Raw genomic sequence first — 20,849 nt, forward strand, 5'->3', positions numbered from 1 at the left:
ACACTACAATTCCTGGATTCCAAGAGTAGAAATTTATAAAATGAAAATTTTCAATTAAATAATAAATACAGAAGCAGATAAATTCTTTAATTGTCTTTCTGTAGACTTTTGGGATTTGTGCTTGATATTTTCAAGCTTCTCCAGCAGATCCCTTTCCTAGAGACATTGTTTACTCCCATCTGAAAGCTAAGGATGTTCCTCCCTTGATCCAACCAGGATCCAATATGTCTCCCTCCACCATGGTTGAGAAGATTACCCTTCAAGGGAAACCAGTCCAAGTTCCCAGGCTTTTTTAATGACCCACCAATAACAATTCCAAAAGGTGGCTTACGGTGAAAAAATCATTCTGCAAAGAAAGACGACTCTTCAATCCCATGTTAAAAAGGGTTATACAGGTTTTGTTTTAGTTTGGACAGGCTCCCTATGCTTGTGAAAATTACCTTCATGTTTTAGTTGGTGAAGATTCAGATAGATGAACTTAAGATCTGAATACTAGTTTGTTTCTTTCTTCTCCCGGATTTTGAAGCTGGAAGACCGCAAACCAATCACCTTGTTAATGGGTGGTTGTTAAATGTAAATAGATATATACATACATAAAGCAAGAGGGACCCATGTCACTAATTCATGTAAAAATAATAATATTTAAGTTGTGAGATAATAGAAAAAGCTTAAAACCTATAAATAGTTTAACATGAAATCTAATAAATTATTTCTTATAATTATGTATATAAATTTTACACCATAACTATAAATGAAAACCTTCATAAATGTTTGCTTCCTTATATGGATCATAACCCATATGTATATATATATATAATGTATTTAATAAGTTTCTTATCAGATTTTTTTTCTTTTTTCTTTTTGTCAAAGATAGCTAGGGTTAAGGAACTTTAACTATAAGAAATTTAGCAAGGTGCTAATGGTCAAGTGGTACTTTTCATGAGTAACCATTAACATGAAAGAGTCTCTCATGAGTATGAATGTCCATGTAGCACTCAATGCTTAAAATTGATGCTGATAGGGTTTGAAGCACCAAAACTTGAAAAAGATCACCCGTCTCAGTACTAGTCCTGTTTAAGATAGCTTAACCATGGAGTTTACCCCACAATCAAGCCCACTTGTTATCTCATTTCCAAAAGCCTCAATAAGTGTTTTTCCTTAGAAACCATTCATTATAGTGTCATATATCTCATTAATTTCATGTAAATAGTGTTTCCACAAAGTAGAAAACTATATGTTATAAAATTTCAGATAGGTAGGTTTGAGTTGATCTACATCAATCTATATTTCATGAGTGGCAGTTAACAAGAACCCATCACTCATATGCATGAATGATCCATTTGGCCCTCATTACACTCAAAATTTCAATAGAAGTCTACGAATTATGCCCTTGATACATATTGCAAATATATAAAAAGAAATTATGGTTACCACACTCTTCATTAACTAAATTAAAAAATTTGAAGAAGCAATATTTGGAGACTTGTCTATGTGGCATATATCACTGCTTGTATGTGAAAGGACATGCAATTGGTTGTAAGTAAATCCGGATTTTGCGGTACAAAAGACATGATTTGCTCAATAGAATTTAGTCTTTTCAGTACATAACAGAAAATCTCATCCTCGTCATATTTAACATTTATCATAAAATCATAAATTTCAATAAGATGAGAATGGAGATCAAAATCCCACCTTGGTATCAATATTGTCAATACAATCCAAAATAAAATCAGGTTGACCTCCAAGAATATCTTCCTCAGATGATGCATCATATAATTGTACCCTAGCATCTATTTGGCTTTCTGGAAAAATAGATTGAAAATGCTTTTTAAGGCAAAGTGCCTTTGATGTCCCAACATCTTCTCTTGTTGCAACTGCATGGCGATTCAATGATGATAAAGATACCTGAAAATGATAAGATAATTAAACAATTTAGATGATAAATTTTTCAAATGAAGAAATGGTCCAAAAATAATGATACCATAATATGCACATGTATATTTTGTATGACTTTACTTTATGAAGACTAGTAATTCGCACGATATTAAAACTAAATTTAAATACAAATGTAATATTAAGAAAATATATGTTACAGACAGTGTATTAACTAGGAAAAATGAACATTTCCAATATAAGACCAGTCGAAAGTACCTCGAGAATATTAATTTACAAACCCTTACAACTGTAAAATAGGTTTCGATTCAAAGTACAAACCACAGAAAGAAGACCTATTTTCTTTACAACCCAAATCATGATGAAAAAATAAAAATAAAGGACTACCCATATTAATATAACCAATGGTATTTGAATGAAATAATAAAGCTGTAAAGATCGTCAATAAGCATTATGTAAGAGAAAATAAGTATTATACTTCTAATCCTGTAACAAGTTTTCCAGATCATGTCCTCTGTTCTCTATGATAGTACCAAAAATTAGTGCTCTGCCATTATGCATATTTTATTTTTTATTAGATAAGAAGGGCTTTAAAAGGATCCTAAATCATTTTACAAAAAGATCATTCTACAAAAGATAGGAGTGAGGATCGATGCAGCACAACCCAAAAACAGCTCAAGGAACAGCCAAAAAACAGCAAGCATTCACCCAACAAAGACTAACAGCCAAACTACAGCAAGGAACTGGAAAATGTGAGAGGAATCATGGAGGTTTAAAGAAGTGATTCAGATACAGGTATTTCATCTATCAAAAATAAAACTTCAGAGTGAAGAGGAGAGTGCTGGGGAGGGGGGATGGGGTTAGTGGAGGGGGCGGAAAGCCCTGTTGACCGGCAAGGGCATCAGAATGATTGGAAAAACAATTGCTAAACATGTATCAAGAGCTTTCCAGAAATATAAGATATGACAATATCTGGTGATGATAAACAAAAGTTATGTACCAGATACACTTGTACAGTACCTAAATGATTCAGAAAACTGATTAACATGGATTCGCCCAACATACAATGACATCAACAATGACCATTCATGTGGAGATGTCCCAAGAAACCAAATGCCCTAATAAATTGTCACTTAATCATCATTATGGCCATGTTTCATCCCTCTGCAAAAGTCAGCAATTAATCAGCAAGTTTGATGTTTTGCACCAGCTATTGGGATTCATTATTCAATGTCAACCAGAAAGGCTGCAACCTGCTGTAGATGGCTCTTCAGGGCAGCTTGCCTACACCTAATAATACGAATTCCCTTAGATCTTTTTGATACATGGCCTGAATTCTTCAGACATCTCTATGTTTGTAACTTCTTGTGCTTTTTTATGTTGTATTTATAATGTGGCACTGGCCCACTGCATTGCTCCAGAAATCAAGTTACAAAAGTACTGTTGTTTGGCAGCAAGACACAGCTGTGAACAACAATGTCAAGCAACACTCTCAATCAAGTTCTGATACTCCCATCGTCTCACTATTGACACTTCAACAAATTTATCTAATATGAGTACAATATCAACTCCCTCAAATATCGATTTTGGCACATGGCCTAAACTCCTCAAAGATCTCTACATTTTGGAGTTTAGTGTGCTTTTGGAGCTGTATCTATAATTTGGCAGTGACCTACCCTACTACTGCTCCAGAATTCTGTCATTAGGAAATAATGTAATGGGATGTATGTGTCGGGGTAGCAGGATGTACCCGTCAGGGTAACAAGATGTACCCGTCAAGGTAACGGGATGTACCCGTCAGGGTATCGGGAGGTATGCCCTCAAGCCGACATGTATCGGGATGTATCCGGAAGGTTCTATTATTGTAGTCGACATGTTGTATGTGGCCGACGGATACCTTCAAGAAGGTTCCTCGGATAGTATTTATATCCCCCTTCGGGATCATTGTAATCATATCAGAACATAATGTAATGTTCTGGCATATGCGAATAATCTAAGGAGTTTTGTTGTTCGTGTTCATTATCTGTGTACCAAAGGCACTGAAAGTAGGTGTTGGCTGAGAGGCTGTCTTGATGGATGCGTAGAGAGATCAGGAGGAGCTGATCATCCAATTGGAGGCAGTGCAACAACACTTGGCTTAGGGTACCGAGGTGTTGAAAACAGAAAAAGCAGCACAGGTGGCTATCAAGGTCAGCTTCATTGTGTTAGCAGAGGCTACAAGCACGGGACGAAGGTGAAAGTGATGTGTCAAAAGAAGATTTATCTTGTTGTAATCAGTCTATTAATATATTTTGTCTCAAATATTTTGTAATTGTCGTTCGGAGACAACTTTTTCTTTTGGGGGGGACGATGTCGTTAGGAAATAATGTAACGGGATGTATGCATCGGGGTAACAGGATGTACCCGTCGGGGTAACAAGATGTACCCGTCAGGGTAACGAGATGTATGCGTCAGGGTAACAGGATGTACTCGTCGGGGTAACGGGATGTACCCGTCGGGGTATCGAGAGGTATGTCATCAGGCCGACATGTATCAGGATGTATTCGAAAGGTTCTATTATTGTAGTCAACATGTTGTATGTGGCTGACGGATACCTTCGAGAAGGTTCCTCGGATAGTATTTATATCCCCCTTCGGGATCATTGTAATCATATTAGAACATAATGTAATGTTCTGGCATATGCGAACAATCTAAGGAGTTTTGTTGTTCGTGTTCATTATCTGTGTGCATTACTTAATTAACCTATGCGGTAAACAAATTCAATCTCTGGAAATCCTGCAGTTTGGTAGTAAAAGAAAACTGTGGATAATACTGTATAGAAAAACCCTCAAGAGTCAAGCCCTAATACTCCTTAAGCCTTGCTATTATATAAAATTGCTTTACTGCAAGTTTTTATAACAAAAAAACATTTTAATTTGATTTTCATGCTCATCTTATTTGTCTTAATAGATTGTCAATATTTTGTAATGGCCAGTGTCTAAAAAGAAAATGAAATCTAACCCTAATACTAGTTTTATGATTATCAATGATACAGTTAACAAATCACCCAACAATTATTCAAAAATATATCCAATTGTGGAGGAATAAAATTGTCATGAAAGAAATACTGCTCAAAGATTTATGGTGTAGAAGGGTGCACAGTTGCAAGTGAAACATAAAACAAACAACAATGATGGAAAATCAAAAGAACAAAAACTTCCAGTACAATGAATTTGAACACTCTTCTTCTACTTTATCTTAACATGTTCATACATGTGTACAGTGTAACATCCCCTTTTTTTGGGTCTTAGCTAGCTACTAGTATAACATCGATATTTAGATAATATTGAGAAGGCAGTTATAACAGTTATGTTACATGTTCATATGAAAGAGATAAATGGTTATAATCAGTTTAACTGAAATATCATAACAAATAATTGAAGGGCATAATCAAATAAAACTAGATTGAGGATTTTAAGTTTGCAATACCCTAAATTTTGAGGTTGGAGTCTGCCTAGGGCAACATCTGCAAAACGTTGGGTTAGTGCACTTATACAACTTAGGGCACAAAAGTTATACCACTGTTTCATAATAACCAATACCATTTAGGGCAACAAAACCACTATAACATCCTTTCTTTCCCATTGCTAATTATGACAATTAAAAATAAATAAAAGATACATTTATATTCATATTCATATTCACATGAATGAAGGACAATTATAACAACCATCAAGTAAGCCTATGACCTACACACAGTTACATTTCATGATCAAATTCAAAATCAACTGATTTCACTGACTTCCTAATACATTTAAAAGGAAACTGATTTTTAAGCATTTAAGGGAATAACTAATTAACCATCTAACATTTCTTCAACTTGAGATTTCAAATATCATTCAAGTAAAATACCCATTACAAGAAGATATTGAATGCAGATCGTATCTTTGTCTTGTGCAAGCCTTGGCGTCTGGTGGAGAGGAGAAGCATTGTCAGGGGCTTAATCTCTCAACCGCGGACCCTTAAGTATCCCCACACAATCTCATCTGAAAAAAGTCGTCCCTCCTCGAAAAAATAGACAGGGAACACCCTGTCCAACCATTGAGCAACCTGATCCTAGAGTATCAACCCACTGCTCAACTAGACAACAAGATCTAAGCATTGGACTACCATGAGCTGACTCGGTATCATTCATTTAGTTTTTGCCATTTAATCACTTTCTTTTTGTTCTTATAGGGATGTCTCTCCTCTCACTCATTATGATTGACCCTTCCAGTCTTGGGTGCATCCTAGGAGACCCCAAGATCATGTTTAATCAAGTAATGATTTAGAATTTCAGTATTTCCTTAACATCTCGATCTAATCTTATCTCAGAGGCTTATAGTCCATACCTCTGTATAAGTCAGATTGATTATTATGCACAATAATATAACCAGTGCTTGCTTATATGATATTTCATTTTACAAAATATATAACAAGGTAAAGTAATCATGGAACAGTTCACAGAGGTTCCATTCAGTTTATAGTATTTGCAGGTCTGTAATACTAGTAGCACTCTATATGCACGGCATCAGATGATGTTCCAAAGTTGCATAATCGTTCCTTTGGCATGCATTCTATGGCATTATAATATGACCATTTCTTGCATCAATCAATATCAACAAAAACGATGTCTACATGGTAACTTAATTACACCACTATTGTCAACATTCAAAATCAATAACGAGAAATGTATAATCGCAACTTGACAAGAATAATCACAATTATTATAACAAGTTATTATCATAACGGCTAACAATGATTTCACCTCCCATGAATCTATAATGAATAACCAACCTTCCAAATTTTCAATATAATAACCTCATAACGATTAACTAACATGTCATCTTCACACGAATTGTAACTAATTTTACCTGTCAACTGACTTCACATGAAACTTTAACAGCTATAAGAACATTTTTAAATTGGGCCAAAAAGTGGCATGTAACAATATGGTACATAGAATATATTAAGTAAATTAATCTTGAAAGATCATTGACAATTACAGCTGGTATTGTGACTGTTTCACAATTCCCAAACTTGTTAACCACACAAAGCTAATCACCTCAACAAAACATATTTTATTTGTGATGATATCTGATATTCTTCATTGCTGCCAATGTGGATGTTGGCATGCCAGGTCACCACTGACATATTGTCTGATGTGGATTGATGTTGGCAAATGTCAGGTCACCATTGGCGCCTACCCTTTATGGGATGTGATATAGGTTCTTTCTAGTTACAAGCCCCCAAGCTTTGCAAAATGAGCTTTTGTACCTCAAAAATTAAGTACCTTCAAAGTTTATGTACCACTCTTATGAAATTATATGGTTAAAAAGACTTCAGCAAGTGTAAATGCATTGGTTCTTTGAATGTTTCTCTAAACAACCTATATCATTTGACCTGCCCATCTCATCTTTCTTATACCTTTAGTATAACCGTTTTCCTTTCCAATCATAACCATTTTAGCAAGCGTAGCTTGCACACATTGCTCCTCTCATTCTTCATCCACGTGCGTCATTGTGTGTGACTTTGGAGTCTAGCTCTAGTGAGCCCCTCTCAATGTCCATGCCCTTTCAAACATCCAAACAAGAAATGATGGATGGTGTCTTTATTACAAAATTGTTTGAGGGTGTCAAAAGGCTTGAAACAGAAAACCGAACACTTGAACAATCGGTGCAGGTTATTTCCGACAAGTTTTCATTTTTTGTTGCCAAGAATGAAGAAATCAAATGGCTCCTCAATGCAAATACGGAACAGATTTCAAATCCAGGAGTTGAAAGTCAACCAAATGGAGCTTGATTGTAAACAAGACTCCCTCAAAATAGAAACTGAATAATAATCTTGGACTTGGGTCTACAGTGGTAACACTCCACCTCTATCTTGCATTTAGGAAATGGTCCATTCCAAGTTTCTTGAACGAGCTAGACATCTCTGGGATCTCAACTTGAAACTATAGCCTCCTTGCTTCCACTAACCCTCTATTCCCAAGCTACTCATTCCGCAACAAACAACTTGACATTATAGACATTACACTTGACAAAGCTTGGGGAGGATACAGTAACACTCTTTTCTGTCATTTCCTCTCTAGCGCTAATCATCTTCAGGTGCTTAGGGCAAGGAAGAAATCGTTTCCACTTCTTATGGAGATCTTTCTTGATGAAGATCTTACCAAATCACAAATTGTCGAATTGAGACAATTCAGGGAGCTCGCGGTAGCTGCAAGATATAACAATAAATGGGCAATCATCAGGAATCTTAAGGCAATTTCATAGATTATTTCCATCCCAAGTGGTAATCCTAACCTTTGATTGTTGCCTCTAAATGATGGTCATAGTCGCAGTTGGCTTTGGGAGAACACAAGGACAAAATTTTACAAGGTAATTGTTGGAACAATAATGGGACATTCAGATCTATGTCAAATTTACTTCATGGCACTATGGGGTCAGCTAATCTCCTCTTTGTTATTGAGACTCATAAGAGCCCTACCCGTCCTCTTTCGAGTGTCATTGGCTTTCATTAGTTGTTAACTTATAGGAGTTCGGAAGTGGTTAAGGGCTGGGGTGGGTTCACTTGCCCCATGAGCAATCATCTTCAAGATCAAACCTCTATTCTCTTTTTTGACATTTCCTCTAGATTTTTGTGGTTCCATGTTTACTCTATTACCGTGTGCCTCAAAGACACTTTCATTGCCATACATTACCTCCCTTTGGCACCTTCTTTATATGTGATAAAAAATGACCTTGACGATGATCCCTACACAGACTTGCTTGACAACATTAGTTTTCTATGGTTGGGGATATTATCATTCTGGGAAATTTCAATACACGAACCATTGTTGTTCGAACCCCCCTCTACAACTAGGATTTAGATACTAAGTACATTGAGGGTATGAATCTTGCTACTATGGGGCTTCAAAGATCATGTGATGATGGCTCAAGACCTCTCAGGAAGTATGGTGATTATGTTCTCCAACTTTGCAAGTCTTAGGATTTGGTAAATTTGAATGGTCTTTCCAGCTTCCCTAGTTCCCATTTCTTATCATGCAAGCCTCATGTTGGTAGTGTGAGTATGATGGACTATGTCCTTTCTAGCCCATCCTTCATTTACTCCATCAATTACTTTTTTGTCATCCCCCTTCCCCTTATTGACCTTTCTCTCCTTAGTCTTACCATCTGTTTTGCCCCTCGCCTCCCACCTCCCTCCTACTCCACCAATCCTTCCCCCATTACCTCAATTTTGCTTTGACAACAACACCAAGACCTTTTTATGTACCACCTCAAACAGCTTCTTCCCTCTCCCTTCCTCCCTGGAGTGTATCACCGCCATGTTTGACAACTTTTTTACTTTTATCTAGGAGATTGCCTTTCTTTCTTTCCCTCATCCCACCACCCCACTTTCCCCATCAGTTAAGAACATATGTCTTGTGAACAAGTGGTATGATAATGACTGCAAGTCCTTAACTTACATCTCGCACTCCGCTTTCATCCAACACCTCCCCTCTTACACCTTGCTAAGAAACTCCTAGCGCCATCTCCATAGCAATAACCATCCATTCATTTCCCACCATAGTGGAGCCTTTTGTGCCTCACTCATCCATTCCTTTTCGAAGGACCAAAACTCCTCAAGCGGGCCATTTTACTTATTTCACAACAAAAGAGACAAGCTGGAGAAATCACATTAGACTGACTAGGAGCTTTATGTGGGTCCCTTAGGCTTATGGCCTCGTGGACATCATTAAAAATCTTTCATTCATTCATTCATTCCCCAAGTCCTTTGATGCATCGATTTCCCCCATCACTCCCCACTTCCCCTCAACTTGAACCACAACCTACTTGTCTCCCGCACTTTGGCTCTCTATGATATCTTTGCCCAACCCTCCATCCACATCACCCCTCCCCCTCATTGTCATCTTTTCACCTATACAAATATCAAGGAAGTTGTTAGATCGATGAACTAAAGCAAGGTGACAAATGACAAAGGGTTAACAATGTTGGGTTCCTTCCTCACCGATCTCCTCAACTATGCGGTTTGCATGGGGTGCCTTTGCCTTTGGTCAAACCACATCATTCATCTAATTCACAATACAAGCCTTGCTTTAGATCCCAACATGAAATATCCCAAATGGATATTTGCTCTGCTGCTGCTATAATGTTTAATTATATAAATTATATTTTCCTGTAGATTTTTCTTTGATCTTATAGAGCTAGACAGAAGTTGCAGAAGAATGTTGTTTCTTTCTGTATTTTTCAGAATATAGGAATTACAATGAATAAATAAAAGTAACTGATAAAATAGAATTGATAGAAATCATATCCAGCAATACATACTAATCTGGAAATGATTCTACATACTAATCTGGAAATGATTCTAAAACCATACCAACAAAATCTTATTTATTTCAGAATTGTACCAATATAGATGTGCTTCAAATAAGGTTGATGCCAGCTGAAAATGGGATCTAGGTCAGCTGCTATAAAGAATGCCAGGCTGAACCAAAGTGGCCGCCTGCCCTAAAAATCCACTACCTGCAAAGTGTGACTGCAATACTAGAAATTGATCCCCTGCCTTGATCAAACTGTATGCATAAGAACCTTCGAATCTGATCTTGTTGAGGGCTACGTCCCAACAAATCTGCTCTCAGCACTAGGGTTTGCGTCCTAGGTGAGAATGCTCTTCCAAAGCAATGGCGTCCAAAATAGGTTGACAAAATGATAAAAGATACTCACATTTAGGTTACCATCTCCTTATATCCGCTCAACAAGGCAAATCGAACCCTAAAAGAACCCTAAAGTGGATTTCATTTGAACTTTATAATATAACATTATTTTCCAAATAAAGGCATCCAAATAGAGAGAAATCATTAATTTATTAATGACAAATAGCTCCAAGCATCAAATAAGTTCTGGCAAGTGATAATCAAATAGTAGAGACTGAGCTCTTTCCAACGAGCTATCACCCATAGGCAAATTGATCCAAATGGAGCCAAAAAACTCCTTATTACTCCAAAATGGCTAAACACTTGGCCTTATTTAAATTATTAAAATGCTAACTTAGGAGAATATTAAAATATTTCCCAAGTAGCCAAGGAGCAACCCAAACACCTCCAAAACATGCAAGTGAGTTTATCACCTGCCTACGACTGATACCAAACAACCTGGCAGCCTCACCCTCAAATCTAAGGATACTCCTAAAAAATAGGGAACACACCCAAATCTCATGAAATTGAGATTAAGGGTAATCTCATAGAACCTCAACTTTGGAAAACGTCACAACCTCCTAAAAGGTAGGAATCTCCTAAAATCAAGGAACTGCCTTTTAAAATCAAGGAACTATTCTCAACTGATCTACTATTGCCTGAAATACCAAATCAAGACACTGAAAACCCTGACTGAGTCCCTGATCACCATTGCTAGCCTACGAGACTCCATAATAGGCTAACTCTCATGTCACTGCTATACAGAGCTAAAGAGGGGACACGCCACAACAACTATAGAACCATCATGGTCAATCACACTTATCCAAACTCTATGCCACAATTTTGCATAGCCTTCTCACATGGAGTTGGATCAGCAACACATTCAGGCAAGGAGATAGTACAATGTCCCCATTTTTGAAATAATGCTTGATAATTAATAATAGTGAAATTATAGAATAATAATAGCAAAAGAAAATTTAGTAAATAAAAACCAACAAATAGATTTAAAAGAAGTAAATACGATATAAAAACGGATAATATAAATCTAATGATAATATATGAAATATTATCATAATAGAAAGACTATATAACTACTTAATCATATCTCATCATCTAAAAAGATAATAATTAAACACTTAACACTAAAATATATTTAGTATTATATAACTAAATATTATAACACTAAAAGTATATATAATAATGGGAACATGGAGGTTGACACAATATCGAACAACACTTTAAACCTTAACCTTCCTGAAATTGCCATTGAGAATTATTCTGATGCCAGATGGGAGGAATAAAAGCAACCTAACAATTATTCTCCTATAGTCTACTCATCTAGCTAGCCACCTCTCCTCTCCCATTAGTGGCATATACCAATGGAGTTGAGGGGCTCTCGTTCTTTATAAGTACTAGGATGTGACAAGTCTTAATTGCACTCCATCGATAACCACCTTAAGTAATCAAGGTGTGTGCTCTCAAACTTATAAGCTTTGTAAGTTGCACAGAATTTGTGAAGAAAAACAAAGTGCGAGCTACGAACAATGGAAACCTCTTTCACTCTCCAATGTAGGAAACAACAAAATCCCTTCCATAGACATAGCAGAAGAACTCGTTTGGACAAAATGTTCAAATTTACCCACCACAAGCTTGCAGATGTAGTTAATTGGCTGCTTGGAGAGATGTTCTACCAATTGGAAACCCACCATCGCACCAACATGGACATTTATTCAACGATTATGGCATGGGCTTTGCAATTGGGCAAAAGTAAAGACATTGTTAGGTTTATGATGATTAAGTTGGTTCCTCTTCAAGCTTTACTAGGTTAAGATGAAATTCTTGATGCATCAATTTGGGAGAGAAACAGAGTGGAATTGAAATAATCCCAGGCACGAAGTACACTCCATTTGTCTGGAAATTTGAAGAAACGCTAATGCATAAATGTTTCAAGGAGGCAAGGAAGGCTCAGTTTGCCCATTAATTATTGGTCATGCAAAAGATAATTGATGCTGACATTGCATAGATGAAGGCTCCTGTGGGTTGGTCTACAGAAGATGAGGAATGACTGCAACAGCTTAGGCGGGCAAGGGAGGACAAAGATAAAGGTGAGGAAGATTGGTCTGAAATTAAAATTAATGCAATGCTTAAAGGAAGGATCTAGAGCATTTTCCCGCGTGCCCTTAGATGAAGCCAGGTTGATCTTCCCCCTTCCTTTGATGCTTTGGTGGGTTTGGTGGGGTTGGTGTCTCTTGTTCAATTTTTATTGTTGTTCTTAGCAAACATTATCAAGTTACCATGGAGCATGGGCTACGTTGAAAATGCAAGAATGATCTGATTTTTTTGGAGATTACTCTTCATGGGTGAGTTCTACTACCAATTTTGTATGAAGTTTTGAAAGGGCTGCAGCTCTTCACCGAGGACTGGTTAGGACTGGTTGTAACTGTACTTATTACAGTTCAAATGAGTTTCTTTCCACAAACTATGAACTAGCAATCAATATATAGCTCTCTCATCCTGATGATGGATCACAGAGTGTGATCCGAAACGTCGATGCAAAAAAACAAAAAAAATATGTAACACAATCTGCCCAGAAAATACAGCAAAGAATCAATATATATTTTTATAGGCTACAAATCAGAGGAGTAACATGGCAGGAAAGATCAGAAAGGCAACTAAGAGTTTGTAGATAATTATCACTTCAAAGATGGCCCCAATACTAACACGTGAGTAAATATTCATATCAGATACAACAACATTATTACTTAAGTGATATCAACATCTCTATTACATATATAAATTCCAAATTGTCATATCAAGCATAATAGAGATAGTCTTATTATTGTGGATTGCACTAACTGCAAATATATAATCCAGATCATTTGCCATATATCTGATTGCCCAATCAGACCCATATGTTGCTCTTTGCATAATAGCATGGTGTCTATATATGATCTTATCAATTGCGTGACTTGAATGTCCAAAAAGGGTATCAGAGATTGTAATTCATTGGAGTAAATGAGAACTCAAGGAAGGAAGTCTCGTGTAATTGATTTCTGAAACATAATTATCACAAAATCACAGGTTGTTCCAGGAGAGGACATAACAATGGGTATCAAAGCATAGTCCTACCATCCTCTAGATATTATTAATGCAAACCTATCAAAGCGAAAATAAAACCAATATGAATGAGCGAATAGCCAATGAAATGAGATCCTTCATGGAACAAACCAATCAAACCTTGATGAACCAAATCAAAAAAATCAAGTCAAGCACTCCTCTAGGCATTCCAAAAAATGGGGAACTCAATCAATAACCTCAAGAATGGTTCATCGAATGGAAGGGACATCATTTCCAACTACTTGGAGAATAATAATAGGTCATCAACATCTAGGGCACCCAATCCACTCTTCCTACTTAGAGAAGATATACCTGGGGAGGAAGGAGGAATAGAATAGCGTACAAACAGTAATTTAGACAATGCAAGCCTTGAGGAAAAAATAAGAGGACTCATTATACTTATAGAGTTATGTGAATCCCAAAAGCATGAGATGACATAAAGAGCAAGGTTACACTGAAATAAGGATCTAAAACATAAAGTAACACCTCCAAATTTTGACAGATCGGATTAAGTTACATCTCATGCTTGGCTTCAAAACTTGAACACACAAAATACTGCCCAATGGCTGAAGAGGATGCACTCCAACTTGCTATCTGTTGTTTAGAAGGATTGGCACATGAGTGGTGGTACAAAATATCACCTCCTATGCAAAATGGTCACCGCTCCACTTGAGTCTTATGAGAAGGAACTAAACACATCTTGTGGATTTTATAAATCTTATGGTTGTATTGGTCATTGATAGGTCAATATTTTGGTGCAACGAAAACCACACTTGTAACAAGTGGTATCAAAGCTTGTTCACAAGTTCAAATCCCCTTAGGTAACGCTGAGGGGGAGATTGTTGGTAAAATGGCCAGCACTCCCCTTGGGTTTTGTGACAAAGGACTAACTACCTCTTGTAGATTCTATAAGTCTACTGGTTGTACTAGGTATTGATAGGTCAATCTTTCAATGCAACGACAACCACACTTGTAACAGATTTTTCACATAAACTTATTAGGAGGTTCGATGGGAAACAACCCAAGAAGACTTTAAAAGTCTGACTCAAATCAAGCAACAAGAAAAAAGTCAAAGGTTATATTGTTGAATTCCAAAAACTTTCAGTCTGAGTTTTAGGGGTGGATGATGACAGACAATTATTCTTGGTAGTGTTAAGAGATTCACTAAGGCAGATTGTAAGTGCTCTCAAACCCACAACTGTTGAAAATGCCATTAAAACAACTTCAAGACTGGAAGTTTCATCAACAAGTAACATGTCCTCAAGCAACAATACCAAGAAATTCCATGGTAAGGATGAAAAGCGTAAGAGGGAATTCCCAAAAAGAAAATGCTTCCACAACGATTAGAAATGTGAATGTGGACATGTATGCAAAAATGAGAATGCCCAGAAACAGCAAGAAGACCTAAGACAGAAGAATTTATGTTTTAGATGCAAAGAAGCATGGGAACTAGGGCATGGGTGTGGAAAAAGGAGTCAAACCCATAGAATAGAAGCAATAGACTGGAGGAACACCACATAAGAATAAAAAAACAAAATAAATGGGACCTCAACAACATCCAATCAAAGAATGGAGTGGAAAGCCAATGGAGCTTTGAGGAGGTTCAACCCTACCAATGATAACAATCTAAGAAGCTTGTATTACACGGTAATGTCAAATTAATTATTAATATGTTTATATACTCCATAATATGATTTTGAATATTATTAAGATACGAACTAAATAAGGGGGGAAAGGGTTACAATTAAGTGAGAATCGCGAAGGAAATCCTATTACAATAGAAGTCAGGAAGAATAGCTATAAGGGCACCCTACTACGTTGTGATTAAGGGAGAACCACTAAGGGCACCCTATTGCTAGTACCTTCCCCCGAGACTGCAATTAAGGAATAATCACGAAGGGCACACTCAGCATGCTTTCAAACATTTGAATGTACAATCAACAAAATAAGAGAAACTCAATTAGCATTCAAGGGATATAAAGCAAAGGGAAATAAGTGAAGGCATTTAGTAGGCTTAATCATAAATATAAGCAAAATCGATTTAGAGGTCCTGCAAACCAAAAATCAGAAAAAAATCATTGATAAGAATTTGGCAGCAAATGTAATAAGGGGGTACGGTGGCGTAGAATTGAACAGCAAAATGTGAGCACATCTGCAGCAAGTAGGTCAGAATCACGATGTGAGAACAAACAATAAGGCATTGGGGCAAATCATTACAATATTATAGTTCAAATGGGTTGCTTTCCAAAAACTTGGAACTAGCAATCAATCTATATTTTTATAGACTACAGATCAGAGAAGTAACATTGCAGGAAAGATCAGAAAGGAAAATAAGAGTTTATAGATACTTATCACTTAAAGATTGTGTTTACCGTACTAGGTAAATGAATCAACACATACAGACAATAGATAAGAACAGCAGAACTCCTTATTTTATTCGCATATGCCAAAGACATTACATTATACTTACGATGATGATTACAATGATCCCGAAGGGTGTATAAATACTTTCCGAAGAACCTTCCCGAAGGGGTCTGTCGGCTACATGACAAGAACCTTCTTGAAGGGACCCATTGGCTACATAACAATAACCTTTCCAAAGGGACCCGTCGGCTACATAACAATAACCTTCCCGAAGGGACCCGTCGGCTACATAACAATAACCTTCCCGAAGGGACCTGTTGGCTACACAATATCTACCGACGACATACATCCTGTTGGCTACACAATATTTACCTACGACATCATCCCCCCCAAAAGAAAAAGTCATCTCCGGACAACAATTACAAAATATCCAAAACAAATTAACAAAACAAAATACATTAATTGACTAACTACAACAAGATAGATTTGTTTCTGTCACACTATTTTCACATAAGTCCCATGCCTACACCAAGCTGGTCTGCAAACCACGTTGCATTTGTAGCCTCTACTAACACAATACTGTCTCCTTAATCAAGCTGACCTTGATAACCACTTGTACCGCTTTCTCTGTTTCCAACTCCTGGGTACCCTGAGCCAAGTGTCGTTGTACTGCCTCCAATTGGATGATCAGCTCCTCCCAAGCTCTCTATGCATCCACCAAGACAGCCTCACGTCCAACACCTACTCCAAGCGTATCACCTCTCTCAAAGGGCTTGCTCTATGGTCTCTCCACCTCTGGCACACTATGCCTACAACAGCTCCAGGTCTCATCAACTGGTCACACTTCCCAAGACTGATAACCGCACCGACTGGGGGTCTAGGGGGCATCGCCCCCAGTAGGGTCGAGGGGCAACGCCAAGACCAAATTAGCACTTTCGAAGCCATAGAAAACACCATTTTTGTGATTTTCTTCTGATCCCACTCTCTTTCTGGCAATAGCTTGTGTTTTACTACATTTTTGTGTCTTTCCCTTCCCTTTGGCATCATGCATTACTCATTCCGAAGTGTTTCAATTTGTCGTCGTTTTTTTTTTCTTTTTTTTTTAAAACCTCGTGTCACCCTTGTAAGTTCCAACTCGAAGCCTTCATAAATTGTCCTCCCCCATTCTGCAAGATTCTTGTACCACGCTCTAGTCTTCAAATCATCAAGTCAAAAACCTAGGCTCGGTAGAATGCGTTACAAAGAGCAAAAGATACTGCCAAGTTTCCTTCTGAAGCTGTCGTACTTGATGGATTGCCGTGCCTGGAGGGCTTCCCAGCGTATGGATATTTTGCTCCTCTATCATTCTCTACAGACCTTGATATAGACTGACGGTGACTTCCCAAAGAATGTCGTACGGTACCTAAAAGGACTTGATATTTTCGTATGATGCCTCCAAGCAAACTACATGTTGTCGTACGGTGTCTCCAGGACCAGTTTACAATGTCGTACGGTGCACCCAAGAAGAACTCATGGTTTCGTACGGTGCTTCCAGTCCCTCCAGGAAATCTATATTACCGTACAATGCCTTCACACAAATATATACAGTGACACCTCACAGTAATTGTGGATGCTGGATGTTGTTCCTCTAGAAAAGGTACACATTATACTGTCTTGCCCTTACACTAAGTCGTATGGTAGACTTTATGTACGAAGCTGCCTTGATACCATATGGTGTAAAATAGAAGATGCACCCTCCAAAATCCGTACGATGCAACTAGTTAAAGCTTTTTAAAATTTGTACATGCCAAAGAGTTCAATACTTAGAATCTGTACGTGGCCAGCAGGGACTTAAGACCGTAAGGTGATTTGCAAGTTTTTTAATATTAAAATCCATATGCGCATGAGTCTTTAAAAAGGTCGTACAGTGATTTGCAAGTGTCATACGGTGCCTTCCAACCCAACTTTTTTTTTTTTCTTTTAAATTTTAATGTTCAACTCTGTCTTTTATCTACCTTTACTTATCTTGCATATGTGCAGTATTAACAGTCATTCTTTTCTCAGTTGTTCGTCCACAGAGGTGCATTATTTCTTCCATGGTAGACTTTCGACCTATTCACTGCATCGGCTACTTCCTGTCAAGCGTCCATAATTTTATTGCTCTATTATCGCCCACTTCGAGAATTTTATATGGCCCGACCCACTTTATTTTAAATCTCGTTGTGCCCATTATACTTCAGCACTAGTTGTCTCGATTGAAACCTGTTCAACTTCAAGTGCCATGCATTATGTCTGTTCTATGTAACCTTCATGGCCCATTGTGTCTGCAATCGTCGCTCATCCAGTTTATTCAAGTTACACAATCTCGCCCTCAGGTTTTCCATATTGCGCAGTTTGTTCTCAAAACTCGATACCATGAATTATGTCTTGCCGTCAATAACTGTACTCTTGATTTTAGGAACATCACTCTGTATTGCTGAAGTTTTTATTAAGCCCTTCCTCTTTGTTTCCTGTGCAGATCATACGATGTGTTTTCCTTGCTGCCAGCACCTTTCTACTATATCCTTGGTTCATCGTAACATTTTCCTTCTGCACAGTCATACGGTGGAATCTTTCCTTTTTTTGGGTTCGTATTCTATGTTCTTCCCTTCAGCTTCAGTCCCAACCGCCTTTCCTTCTTCCACTTCTCTGTATTCCTTCGGACATTCATTTCTCTCTTCTTTCTTACCTTCGTTGACCCTTAACATATTACAGCTCGGAAAGAGATCGTAATCCTCCATCTACCAGTGGAAAAGGTCGATCACCAAGTCCAAATCATCATCCGTCGATCCACCTTCCAACTGTAGGACTCCTTCCTCATCCAGTTCCATTCTCTTCTTCCCCTCATCATTCTCTCCACCTTCGCCTTCAAAATCCGACAGCACTACCTCCTCACCTACCATTTGTGTGTGCAGGTCAATTATGAATCTTATGCCTCCGCACTCCATTGATAGAGTATTCTTCTTCCAGTCACGCTTAACCTTTGCTTGTATGAGCCATCCTCGGCCCAAAATGGCATCATATCCTCTCCTCTTCAGCGAGATGACGACGAAGTCAAGCATGAACAACTGTGTTCCGATAGTGACTAGTTGTGCCGTGAGGACTCCCAATGGTTTGATCCCGTGTTGGTCCACTGTTTATAATTGGAATGTAGGTGGCCACAACGTCGGCTGTCCCAACCTTTTCCAGGGGTCTTTTGGTAACACATTGACACCGAACCCTCCGTCCACAATCGTGTCTGTCAGAACAATCCCCAGAATTCTCATTTCCACAACTGTCGGATGCCGTTCGGATGAGAGGAATAGCAGCATTGGATCCTCTGCACTTGCGCCACTTTCCTTCTCCCTTTTTGTTCGTTGTACTTGCTCCACTTTCCTGCTCCCTTCTGTGTTCTCTTGATAGTTTAGTAACTGGAGCGATGTTTGTGAGTGCCAATCAGAGTTGAGGCATTGTGAGCAGCAGATCATTTATTTTGACTTGTACTTCAATTTGTAGTATCTATCATATGATGTTTTGTTCCACGTCGTTCCTTTCTGAGGTACCGATAGTGTCCTTCAGGTGTGCTTTCTCCACCTGCGTTGCTTTCTTAATTTTTGCCCTCGCTTCCTCTAGCCTCTTCTTTTCTTCCGTCGAGTTCGGGTATAATTTTTCTTGCTTCCATGTGATTGCCAGAACCTCCTCTTCGTTTGTCCCGATCGTGATCAAATTAACTCCCGATTTCGGGCAATTGGCATCTTCATGATCATCGAGTCTGCACCATCTGCATAATAATTTCGGCGTGTTTGTCGTTGTACAATCCCGGGCAAAGTGGCCCCAAAAATTACATGCTCCGCATTGAACTATGGGTCGGCCGTTCGCATCGTATTGAACTCAACTCCTACCATTATTGTTGCCATTGTTTGTATTGTTGTTGTTGGTTTGCCCACGCTGATTATTTCTGTATCCTCCCAATGTAGCACCCTCCGTACTGATGTTCCTGCTCCCTCCTGACACAGAAGCCTCTTGTGTGAGGAACACTTGCTGAGGTCCTGTTGTTTTCAAATTGAAAGGGCATTCCTTTGTGGAATGTCCCATGATCTGGCAAATCTCGCAAATTTGGTCCTTTGGATAGGATCCCTTCGTATGGCCTTCTTTCTTGTACTCGGTGCACCATAGCTCATTTCCTTTGGTCTCCCTTTGCATGTTCTTGAATTCTTTCATCATCCGAATCATATCCTTTTGGAGAGCGCGAACCTTCTTGCTATCCTTTTCGTCCTCACTTCTTTCTTCTTCCGAAGACGCATCATCGTCTGACTCGGATGAGCTACTCTTCTTCTTCTTCTTCTTTGTTTTCTGCTCACTTTACAAGTTCATCGCTCGATTTTATGCTTCAGTGTACGACGGCGGCAGCACAATCTTCATCTTCTTCCGCAACTTTGGGCGTAAGCCTTCAACGAACCATCTTTTTTGCAACCCATCTGCAAGCTTATTTCCCATTTTATTTATTAAGTCTTTTAATTTCCTAGCGTAGACTCAGACAGTTTCATTCTTCCCTTGCTTTGTGTTGTATATCTCTACTACGATCTCATTGTCGTCGCACAACAGTTGAAATTCTATGATAAACTCCTTTTTAATGTTGTCCCAACTAGTTAACTTTTGTGGATTTGTATCAACAAACCAATCAATTGCAACACCCCATAGGGTTGCCAGAAACTGTCGAACCCATTCGTTTGTATCTATTATGCCATTCACCCTCCAAATT

The 20,849-nt window shown here is 38.1% G+C and overlaps 1 protein-coding gene across 1 annotated transcript in view; it reads right to left on the bottom strand.

The window, feature by feature from the left end:
* LOC149574925 (NAD(P)-binding Rossmann-fold superfamily protein) overlaps positions 1–20,849 on the bottom strand; it is a 230,827-nt gene that overhangs the window by 132,433 nt on the left and 77,545 nt on the right. Inside the window, exon 5 of the mRNA XM_089814774.1 lies at positions 1,693–1,905. Coding sequence (XP_089670900.1) covers positions 1,693–1,905 — 213 coding nt within the window. The remainder of the gene's footprint in view (positions 1–1,692; positions 1,906–20,849) is intronic.

This window comes from Cupressus sempervirens, chromosome 2 (assembly GCF_028749045.1).
Source record: "Cupressus sempervirens isolate cs-2001-9-10 chromosome 2, ASM2874904v1, whole genome shotgun sequence".
Lineage (NCBI taxonomy): Eukaryota > Viridiplantae > Streptophyta > Pinopsida > Cupressales > Cupressaceae > Cupressus > Cupressus sempervirens.